This window comes from Rana temporaria, chromosome 5 (assembly GCF_905171775.1).
Source record: "Rana temporaria chromosome 5, aRanTem1.1, whole genome shotgun sequence".
NCBI classification, from domain to species: Eukaryota; Metazoa; Chordata; class Amphibia; order Anura; family Ranidae; genus Rana; species Rana temporaria.
Window position 1 is genome coordinate 75,911,892 of NC_053493.1, and position 12,374 is coordinate 75,924,265.

Sequence of the window (12,374 nt, forward strand, 5' to 3'; positions counted from 1 at the left end):
TCAAGGCCTACAATGTATACCCAGTATTGCAAGTTTGGGAGATGGCTTCATATCCACTCTAGTAACTTCAAACAATAGTTGAAATATGGCTTTCCAAAAGATGGACACCTTGATGCATTCCCTTAAAATATGGTACAACGTCCCTACTCCCCCACAGTTCCTACATGCAAAGAGATGGGACAGTTGGGTTTAGTTCTTATTTAAAGAGTATGCCAAACAAGGAATCTTTTATCTAGTTTTAAATGGAGTGAAGAATGATTAGAACTCATGCTGGGTTTTTCTTGCTATCAAAGGTTCTGTTGTAGAGATCTACCCCCACTTTATGTTGATAACCATTTTGCATGAGAGGAAGAGATGGAAAATAGGGACACAGAATTAAATATCTGAAAGAAGTTTTTTCCTTCCCATATTGTAATAACATTTTGCATTTTTATCGCTAGTGCTTTTAGAGTTTTTCTCACTTTCTTCTGGTCATTGTCAGCAGGGCAGAAAGTGATGAGAAAACTCTCTAATGCATTGCAGTAAAAATCAGACAGTATATTTAAAATGATTCTAATGCCAAAACATCAAGTAAACGATATTTAGGCATTATTATCCCCCTCTCAATCCCCGCCCCTTATTCTTTCCTGAGCCCTCCCTCCATCCAGTGCTGTGCCCATCTGTAGGAGTTCTCCTCGCTCTCACAGACTTTGCTGAGGCTATTGACTCTCACTGCTGTCAACCCCTGTGACGAGGGACAGGTGAAGAGGGCATTGTCTGTGTCTATGGATGCAGACAGTGTGGCTTGGGTTTCAGCCCACAGGTGTGCCACAAAAGGAAGTGTTTTTCTATGGTGACACACCAAGAATAGGAGGAGCCAGAAGCTTTGGCGGAAAACACAAAAAGAAGAGGACCGGGACCGTTCTGTGCATTTCTATTGCACAGAGCATGTAAGTCTAACATAAAACTGTCCAAAACAGTAAATATTCCACCACCGAGTTGAAAAATCAAAGAATGCCAGTGCCGCCCAACACCTGTGCACACTAGCCACTCACCTTCCATTTTAACATATTGCATGGCATCTGTACCTACCAGAAGACTGGAAAGTCTTTTGATTTTATAGGCTGCCACAATAAAATGGTTAAATGCTAGTACAGTTTACATAATCCCACATAGTAATTTTTCTTTAGGCCCATTACTCATACTCGACATGATGTTCACTTTGTGTGAATCCCAGTAGCTTAGACACACCACTCATTATTATTTTATGATGAGGCATCATATAATATTTACTGCTGTACACGAGTTTACTTAATATATAGTGCTGATGTACAGTCCTTGAGGGTAGCGAAGCCTGAAATCTAAAAGACAAGCCGAATGACAAGTGGCAGCAGTAGAATAGGTTCCATTACGCCATGCATCACAGTACAAGTCAATATTCAAAGCAGGCAGGTGGATATACAAGTAACAGCATCAGCTCTCATCTACAGGAAGGTCGATGAAAAATGACAGTGTCCAGGTAATAGCTTATACAGCAAGAGATGACTAAAAATTTAGAAAAAGCAAACTGGCTTTAAAACAACAAATAAAGAGAAAGCTTTTTTTAAATCACTATTTCTAACAAAATGAGACAGTGCCCTGCATTGTCTGTGTGTGCCCTCCTCCCTGTTTACAAGCTAAACAGCAATGCTTAGTCAAGCAGACCTGAAATATATTAAACTACAACTATATTGAATGAAATATGTAGGTTGCTACTGCTTCTAAGAATATTAGATAACTGGCTAGCTCTGAAGCATCAAACCACTTGACAATTGCTTTTATCTCTTAGGGGGTTGGTGAGATATCTTAGAGGGAGTTTCTGGGCCTATACACATGCTGTGGCCATTATAACGGGGTTCCATGCCCACTGATGAATTTAATATCTAATGTATATTATGCAGTGCAGGAGCTGTACCACACAAAGATGGGCAAAAGCACCCAAAACTCTCAGGTAAACAGGAACCTAATACTCATGGATTATAGCTGAACAGTCTCAATGATGGAGTCTCCAAAACTTGAATGAAGGCAGGGGTTGACTCTGTCAACTAGGCCCCATTTAAGGCCGGGTTCATATATATTAGCATGACAGGCAAGTGTGACGGGCTCTCAATGGAAACGGTTCACACAGGTCTTGGGCGGCCGGACCCAAACTGTCCATGTTTTGGTCTGGTTCAGGTGCGAATTCAGGCAAAAATTGGGACCGTGTGTAAACAGACACGTACCCGACCCCAGGCACAAACCTGCAGCCGTACATATCTGAACCCGGCCTAAAAAATTAAACACAATTTTTAGATGGGTAGACCTTTTAAGTCAGTGACAAGGAATAAGCACACAGCGTTAAAGTCAGAAGTCATGCGCAATTTGTTTTGGGCCAATGAAGCAAAACTGATTAAAGTTACTGGGTCAGCATAAAAGCAAGTCATTTTAGAGTGTAATGTCAACAATGGCAACCTACAAATGCACTCAGTACCAGTATGTCAAAGAGAGTTGGATCATTCTTGAATGGTGTTTATGGGCAGATTTACACTAGAACCTGAAAATCTGTAGTCGCTGAGTGTCTAGATACAGTATTTGGAGGAGGAGAAGCTGTTTGATGAAAAGAAGGTAGGTGTATAAGGAAAATTCACCATCCATGCTCCATTAGGAGAACTAAATGTTTAGTTCCTACTTAACAATAACAATTTACTCAGGGAAGGTGCTGTTCATTATATGAGCACATTGGATGTGTTTACCTCTACTGAGGAGATACCCTTGGTTATGTGGGGAGTCCGTGTTGCTGGTTCGGTGTAAAATAGGTGGCTGATTATTCCATAAAAGGCACTTTTAGACTACTCTATAATTTGAGGGTCTACACCGTCTGGTAAGAAGTTTGAGGGTGTCATTGTGGTGTTGAGTGCTTTCTTCTGTACTGAAGCTGGTTTCTGGGATTCCTCTCTATAAATTAGGCATGTGCATTTCGTTTCGTTCTGAATCGAAATTCGGAAAATTTTTTCATTATTCGGACATTCGGATGCATACGAATTCCCGAATTGCAATATTAATGAATTTACCGAATTCGAACGAACATTTTCGATCCCGAATCGAAAACCCGTGGACGAAATTAGATCGTAATTCGAAAAAAAAAAAATATATATTTTCTAATCGAATTCGAAAACAAATTCTATTAGAAAAGAGACTATTTGTTTTCGAATCCGGTCGAAATATTTTCGAATTCGACTGGATTTTTCGAAATTCGGTTGAAAACGAACGAATTCCGAAAACGAATTTAACACATGTAACGAATCTAACTTAACGAAATTAATTAAATAACGAATTAAAACTAAACGAAACGAAACAAATTTTTCCCTTTTGCACATGCCTACTATAAATACCAATGTTTTGATGGACTCTTTCTAAAGACTGTTAATCATTTTTATATTTTGCTATTAACTTTTTGAGCACTGCAACTTGTTATATACTGTATATAGAGATGCAGTCCTTGCATACAGCTGCAAGTGGGGACGTTGATGGTCCATTGGTTCACATTTGATTTCATAGCATATTTGGCTTGGCCCTTAACACAAAGTGAGCATGCTATCATAAAGATGCTCATATAGGTGTTGCTGGCAAATGCAGACTTTGAAAAACAGGTATTTAAATGCCCCCTTTTTCTAATGTTTGTGTTTTGACTGGAGTGCTTTTAAAAAAGAAATAACAGCAGAGAAAAGGAAACGGTTTGTGTGACAGATAATGAGCATCTGTCAGATACAAAACTTTTCCTATCCCTTTGAAAGTGCTGCTCTGATATTAATGGTTTACAGAAGCAAGTATAGGCTTACTATTGCATAAGCAGATTGTGAGACCACATGTAGATTATATGGTGCAGACAAAAGTGTAACAACAAATTATGGGGCCCAATAAGGACATTTTCAAAGGAGCTCCCTGCTCAGATCAATGGCAAGCAGACAAATAGCTGTCATTATTGTAGCATGCCATACAATTTGTACCAATGTCCATAAAGAAGTAGGAATCGGGAAAAATGAATTTTAATATGCAGAGAGAAAAAGAGAATGGGTGGCTCACGACTTGCTTCAAGGTGAAAAATGATGAGCTATTAAAAAGTTTGTTGTGCATGGACAAGTAAGCTTTTTTTAGGTTGCTGAAAACAGATTATCCATTTCTCGACACTTATGCCGCATACAGTCGGTATTTTTTTGTGATGATTTTTTTTTTTTAAATCATGAAATAAAACAACGTTTTTGAAACATAATTTTCAAAAACGACGTTGCCTACACACCATCGTTTTTTCACAATGCTCTAGCAAAGCGAGGTTACGTTTCACCACTTTTTTCCATTGAAGCTCGCTTCATAACTAGCTTCTGGGCATGCGCGGGTTGAAAAACGTTGTTTTAAACGACGTTTTTTGCTACACCCGGTCAATTTCTGTGAAGTAAAAAACGACGTTTTGAAAAACGACACAAAAAATTAAAGCATGTTCGAATTTTGTTTTTGTTTTTTTGAAGACATAAAACGACGTTTTTGCCCACACATGATCATTTTAAATGACGTTTTTTAAAACGTCATTTTTTTTCATCACAAAAAACGACCGTCTGTATGCGGCATAAGGCTTCATTTCCATGGATGTTTTTACAGCCACTTTTTTTAGCCTTTTTTACAGCTTAAAAACGCCTGTCCATGTTTTTTTTTTGAGCTGGAGCTTAAAAAACGCAGCGGTAGCGTTTGTGCGTGTTTTTGAGAGTTTTTGCGCATTTTTGAGCGTTTTTTAACGTCTGCCATTTTTACAGCTCTAACGCTTGAGCTTCAGAACGCACTGGTCCTGTTTTTTTTTTTTTGCAGCTTAAAAACGGCTCAGCCATCTACAGCTCAAAAACGTCATGGTGGGCATGAGGCCATAGACTAACATGGAGAGACGTTTTTAAGCTGCAAAAAATGCTCAGAAAAGTGGTTGTAAAAACGTCCATGGAAATGAAGCCTAAAAATATTTTTTTCCTTTAGCAACATCCACATCATTTATATTATTCTTCTTTGGATAGTACATGGGACAAATAGGTTCCAAACATAAAGCTAGCTCAGCTCAGTAGCGTGAAGTAGGGAAGGGGATCTTGAGCATTTGTGTGTTTTCCTCCATCAACACCCACTCCAAAGACCACCAAGCTTGCACCAGTAAAACACATAACTATCTCTTCAATCTCGAGATATTGGCTGTACGGTATGGTCCAAATAATGTCAAATAGCAAAGTCTTACATTTTTCCAAATTCGCTGCATGCTTCGCAATAGAGTATATCAGCTGCCCCTTCCCTAAAGTGGAGAGCAAAGGGAAAGCCCAAGCACAGTCTTACTTAGCAGGACCCATTTCCAGATCTTCCAACCTGTGGAGCCAATGCGCCCCACCTTATATAGGGAACATTGGGAGTTATTTACTACAACTGGAGCACTCAGAATCCGGTAGCTGTGTATGGCAGCCAAATAGCTTCAAACTTCAGCGTGTTTAATTAAACCTTGACAATAAAACCTGGAAGCTGATTGGTTACTATGCAGAGCTGCACCAGATTTTGCACACTCAAGTTTTAGTAAATCTCCCTCTATACAGTATGTAATCACTCCACCAATGGAAGGAGCAACCCTTAAAGGAGGCCTAAACCTACCCACAGGTTGGATAATTAAATAATTATTTAAAAGTTTGCCATGCTCGTTATACAGAAATCAGTATAAAGAATTGTCTATAATTATTTTGATCCCTAGGAATGTACAAGTAATAAAGGGGCATCCAATTGAAGTCAAGAAATGTAACTTCCATTCTAAATTGATGATGCTTACTGTAAGCATAATGCATTCACATGCTAGAAAGAGCTTCACGTGGAGATGATTTCCTAAAGCTGGAGAGTGCAACATCTGGTGCAGCTGGGCATGGACAGGAAGCTGATTGGTTTCTATGCAGAGCTGCACCAAATTTTGCGCTCTCCAGTTTTAGTAAATCAGCCCCATGGAGTCCACTGGATTAGCTTTACTAAACCTGCAATTGTAAAAGTATCGGTGGTAGAAAAGGGTGTATTAGTTGCACAAACCTAGTCAGTCTGTGGTTATCAGATGTACATTAACCTCCCTGGCGGTATGATTATTTCAGAAAAAAGGTGCTGAAAGCGGTACCATTATTTGCAAGGAAATTTGGCGTTTTATACTGCAGGTCTGTAATTTTTAGGAATAACTCACTTAAATCTGACCAAACAAGAGTCTAGTAGGCATCCCGGGTATGACATTTTTTTAAAAACAAAATTATAAATTATAATATAATAAATAAATAATTATAAATAATTATAACAAGTAATAATATAATTATAATAAAAATTATTCAATAATGTAATCAACTCAAAATCACTGAAATTTGCTCAGTTGCAGAATTGTCGCTGTCATTACTTTTATTTTTTTATGACGAATTTCCCCACAAATCGCTATCGCACAATTCTGCAAGTGATTATAATTTATTATCGCTGTTTTCTAGCTGCTCTAAAACCATTTTTGACATAAAGGGACACTTTTAGTTGCTATGGACAATCTACAGTTTGCAGGGAGAAAGAACCGTTTTTATTATATAAAAGTACATGTAGGGCACTTGGCTTGACCACTAGGGACAAGGGGTGTGTGTATTTTTTACATACAGTACTGTAATCTATAAGATTACAGTATACTGTATGTAATGTGTTTGTTTACATTTTTGAATTTGGCGCCGTTCTCCGCTCCCGTGCGTCGTAACGTCGCAGGGAACGGAGATCGGCGGCACAGGAGGACACTGTGTGAATCGAGCGAGGTCCCACTCGCTCACACAGCGCGGTGGCATCGCTGGATCCAGGGGCAAGGTAAGTAACTTTGTCTGCTGCTGCAGCGAGGCAAGCCCGAGTCTGACTCAGGGTTACCGCTTTTGGTATGAAAATCTCACCCGAGTCAGACTCGGGAATACCGCTAGGAGGGTTAAGGATGTCTGTTTTGTTCTGAATGGACTCACTCTATGAGCTCGTTATCAGGTTCAAGGAACCCCTTATGAAATTTTATTTAACAAATGCCAATTCACAGTGTGTCCTCCATTAGCTCACACTCCAATAGAGCGCAGGCTAACCACCGATCACCAGTGTCAGGGTATTATGGCTGTGAGTTCCATCTATAGCCATGGCCAAAAATTTTGAGAATTACACAAATACTAATTTTCACAAAGTCTGCTGCCTCAGTTTTTGAGATGGGAAATTGCATATACTCCAGAATGTTATGAAGAGTGATCAGACGAATTGCAATTAATTGCAAAGATGGCCTGGTGTCAAGAAGGGCAGCAAAGAAGCCACTTCTCTCCAAAAAAAACATCAGGGACAGATTGATCTTCTGAAGAAAATATGGTGAATGGACTGCTGAGGACTGGGGCAAAGTCATATTCTCCAATGAAGCCTCTTTCCGATTGTTTGGGGCATCAGGAAAAAGGCTTGTCCGGAGAAGAAAAGGTGAGCGCTACCATCAGTCCTGTGTCATGCCAACAGTAAAGCATCCTGAGACCATTCATGTGTGTGGTTGCTTCTCATCCAAGGGAGTGGGCTCACTCACAATTTTGTCCCAAAACACAGCCATGAATAAAGAAAGGTACCAAAACACCCTCCAACAGCAACTTCTTCCAACAGTCCAACAACAGTTTGGTGAAGAACAATGCATTTTCCAGCACGATGGAGCACCGTGCCATAAGGCAAAAGTGATAACTGAGGCCGCATACACACAGTCGGACAAAACCGATCAGAATGGACCGAGGTTCAGTTTCATCGGTCCAAACCGACGGTGTGTATAGACCATCTGTCTGTTGTCCTTCGATCCAAAATTGTAAAACATGCTTCAAAATCGACCCGATGGCCCGCTGCCCGATCGGTCCAAACCGATGGTTAGTACAGAAAGCATTGGTTCAAAACCCGCGCATGCTCAGAATCAAGTCGATGCATGCTTGGAAGCATTGAACTTCTTTTATTCAGCACGTCGTGTGTTTGACGTCACCGCGTTCTGACCTGATCGGTTTTTGGAACGATGGTGTGTACGCACATCAGGCCACTTCAGTGGTGAACCGATGGAAATGGCCCGTCGGACCATTCTCATCGGTTTGGAACGACCGTGTGTACGCGGCCTAAGTGGCTCGGGACCAAAACGTTAACATTTTGGGTCCATGGCCTGGAAACTCCCCAGATCTTAATCCCATTGAGAACTTGTGGTCAATCCTCAAGAGGCGGGTGGACAAACAAAAACCCACTAATTCTGACAAACTCCAAGAAGTGATTATGAAAGAATGGGTTGCTATTAGTCAGGAATTGGCCCAGAAGTTGATTGAGAGCATGCACAGTCGAATTGCAGAGGTCCTGAAAAAGAAGGGCCAACACTGAAAATACTGACTCTTTGCATAAATGTCATGTAATTGTCGATAAAAGCCTTTGAAACATATGAAGTGCTTATAATTATATTTCACTACATCACAGAAACAACTGAAACAAAGATCTAAAAGCAGTTTAGCAGCAAACTTTGTGAAAACTAATATTTGTGTCATTCTCAAAACTTTTGGCCACAACTGTACACAAGCCCGTTTTTTTTATATAATAAAAATCTAAATTTGACACGTTTTTTGCATCTGTACAAGTGGAACCTGAAAAGTCAGTTCTTCTTTTTTATTTCATTTTAGTAATAAACATAATTATGAGGATGCAGTACAGATAAATCTGTGGCCCGTCACTCCTATGGTTCAGTTACATAAGCTCTACTTGTCAAGACTATTAAAAGGAGCATTAGGACTGCTTGGTGAACAAAAACTGTAACACTGGGTTATAGTATAATGGATGTCTTTCTTTTTGGTTATGACATTTCCAGTTATAATAATTGAAACAAATAATCTACAGATTGTTCCCATCTGCCCTACTGGGGTTTTGTCATCCTCTGGATTGCCAGTTACAGTTTTGGAAAAGGAAAAGAATGAACTTTCTGGACCTCATCCTACTGCAGATTGTAAAAGCAAAAGCTTTATATGAATTATCAGTTACAAGGCTAAAGAGATATATATCAACCCAAAGAAGACAAACTTTCATCAGCTATTTCTCCAAGTTCTGGTATGTCTGGTTACTGATCAAGAGTTATAACATGAGGTCTAGTTATAAAAAAAATACTGAAAGGAGATGGTTTTCCACAGCACTGTACAAAGTAAGAACATATAGGAACTATAATGATAACATTTTAACCCTCAAAAATACACGAAAAAGCAGGAGTGAGAATGCAACCCTACAACCTAAGAGGAGAAAGGGTAGACTTCAAAGGTTAGGTAGACTTGTAGCCATAGCTGGCGTACAAGAGAAGGAAGTTGTTCAATTCATATTTCTGAGTGATAGATGGGTTTTCAAGGTGTATTAAAAGTATTTCTAAAGCTAAAACTTATTTTTTATTTTGGATAGAGTAAGGTAGTGTTGAAACACTTATCTTTTTTTTTTTCTTTTGCAATGTGTGTGCCATGAGGTCCCTTCACTTCCTGCCTGTTTACACAGCAGAACCTGAGAGACAAACTCTACAATGTCATTGAAATCCCTCTTTGACAGTTGTCAACAGAGCAGGTGTCCTAATTGAAGGATATCAACTCTATTCCTGTTCCAATGGCAGAATTACCTCACTGGCCATAGATGGAACAATTTTCCTTGCAATAGCCACTGGCATGCTGGTTGTCAGGGCTGGTGCAAGGATTTTTGACACCCTAGGTCAGGGGTGGCCAACCAGTGGCCCAGGGGCCACATGTGGCCCACAGAGCCCTCTGATGTGGCCCGCGACCTCCTGCTCTGGAATGGTGGGTTGGCAAGCCCAGATCGCAGGTTGCCGACCCGCCATACCACTGTTGTGAATGAAGCTGGTGGTAGAGGAAGAAAACAGCTGCGGAGCAGAGCCCCATAAGCCGATGCTTCCTCTACAGTTCCGGCTTTTGCCACAGGTGGAGTCTATGGCAAAGTTCAGCTAACCCCCATGATAGACACAGGTGCACTATGCTGCACCTGTGGTGTGGGTAACCCGCAGCACTTCAGTGCGAAAGCAGTCTTTGGCCCTTTTCGCACGATCCGCCCGACCAAATGGGACCCTCAATTCACCTCTATAGAGCGACAGATGTCTGTTTACGCCCACCTACCTCCAATCCAAATGTGTCCCCGTTCATCTGGGCGGATCGGAGGGCCTATAGAGTAGCCGTGACCTGTCATACGCCCGCTCTGCTCATTGTGGCCCTCGACTGGTTACCAAGTTGCTTAAGTGGTCCTCGCTCTTCAAAAGGTTGGGCACCCCTGCCCTAGGTGAAACCTCATTTTGAAACCCCTTGGCTCCACCCCTGACTCCTCCATCTTTGCCCTGCCCATGTATACCCCACCTTTTTAATAAAGTTCCCATCAAATGCAGCTTCACCGGCACCCATCAATGAATGTTTGCTTTCTTCCATTCATTCGGTAGTTGGGACACACAGTCCTCCACCGCCTCTGCGCCTCTAAAACTATCTGTTGATGGAGCAGTGGCTGCCTGCTGATGCTGAGACTTAATTGCTTGCTGCAAAGAGAAGAGAGTAGGAACACCAGTGGCCTGGCACCCTAGGCAGCAGTGCGCCCTAGGAAATTGTCTAGTTTGCCTAGTGGTAGCATCGGCCGTGCTGGTTGTATCCATGTTGATTGTACAATCAGCCTACTTGTCCATGGCTTGAATCTCGGCCACTCCCTGCTAAACCGGCTGAGATTCAAACTGTCTATTGCTGGCTTTAGTCTCAGTGACAGTGGTCACCAGGAAAAATACAGATAGTAAAACTACCTAATGAGGGCACAGTCAGCAATATAAATCTGATAGGGGTTCTAACACCTCACCACTGTATTCAAAATTGCAAAAAAGTGGCTTTAGAATTTATTTTAAACTTTGGGGAATGTTGAAAATTTTTACATGCGGAAAGCAGTATAAAAAAAGGCAGCACTGGAGAAGTTCTGAAGGACAGAAAAGGTGACAAATGCAAAAAAAGTTCAATAGAAGGATTAGGATAACTATATACCTAGAACAAGATATGATATACCAGGTTGCTAAAGAGTATAATCTAAACACCAGTTAAAATTTGTAAATTCATGTATAGTATATACGTTTTTACGTTTATGGGGAATTTTTAAAACAGAAATTATTGTACATATTTAAGTGTTAAATAAACGTAAACATATCTATTGCCACGTACACACGATAATTTTTCGGCATGAAAAAAACTTAGCTTTAAAAAATGTCATTTAAAATGATCGTGTGTGGGCTTCACATTATTTTTCGGGTTGTGAAAAACGACAATTTTTTTTTCGAACATGCTGCATTTTTTTCTGACGTTTTAAACAATGTCGTTTTTCGGGTTGTAAAGAATGATCGTGTGTTGGCTAAAACGACGTTAAAAACCTGCGCATGCTCAGAAGCAAGTTATGAGATGGGAGCGCTCTTTCTGGTAAAACTACCGTTCGTAATGGAGTAAGCACATTCATCACACTGTAACAGACAGAAAAGCGCAAATCGTCTTTTACTAACATGGAATCAGCTAAAGCAGCCCCAAGGGTGGCGTCATCCGCATGGAACTTCCCCTTTATAGTGCCGTCGTGCGTGTTGTATGTCACCGCGCTTTGCTAGAGCATTTTTTTAAAACGATGGTGTGTGGGCAACGTCGTTTTAATGATAAAGTTGGAAAAACTTTCTTTTTTCTAAATGCCGAAAAACGTCGTTTTTTTTCATGCTGAAAAATGATTGTGTGTGCGCGGCATCTGGGGTGGACAAATGAACATTGAATTTAGGAACCAATCTGTCCAATCCAGAAGATAGCAGGATTTTTTTCAGAGCCAGCTCCACAACTATTACAAAAAAAACCTCAAAAGTTATGTGCCAGCTTTATTTTTTAAGGAGCATTGGTCTACCTGGTTCCTGAGATTTGTCCAGCCACTTTTTACATATTATTTATACCTGACATACTGTATATATCAGTGTGCATGTCTGATACTGAAATCCTTCTGAAAACATTTTGCATTCTTGTCTGCTAGATGGCGCTGTTCCCTATAGTTCCATAAAGCTGTTGTGCCCTTCCAATGGCAGCAGATGAATAGAAGCTTTTCCATTAATGACACTTTTTCTTTAGGTCAATGTCACTACAAATCAAGGTCTATAGGTAGATCTTTCCACTTACCGGTTTGACATTAAACGCAAGTAGAACATACTTCATATCTGGAGATACTTCATATTTGCTGACCCTAAACGTATCCTAAAGAAAAGGAAAAAAAAGGGTTTGTAAGACACTTGTTCACATAATCTCTTTAGTTTGTATATT

At 40.4% G+C, this 12,374-nt stretch overlaps 1 protein-coding gene across 4 annotated transcripts in view; it reads right to left on the reverse strand.

Annotated features, from left to right (window-relative positions):
• Positions 1-12,374, reverse strand: part of DPP6 (dipeptidyl peptidase like 6) — a 1,751,424-nt gene that overhangs the window by 310,908 nt on the left and 1,428,142 nt on the right. For all 4 annotated transcript variants that reach the window (XM_040352727.1, XM_040352725.1, XM_040352728.1 and 1 more), the window contains exon 5: positions 12,234-12,308. In XM_040352727.1, coding sequence (XP_040208661.1) covers positions 12,234-12,308 — 75 coding nt within the window. The remainder of the gene's footprint in view (positions 1-12,233; positions 12,309-12,374) is intronic.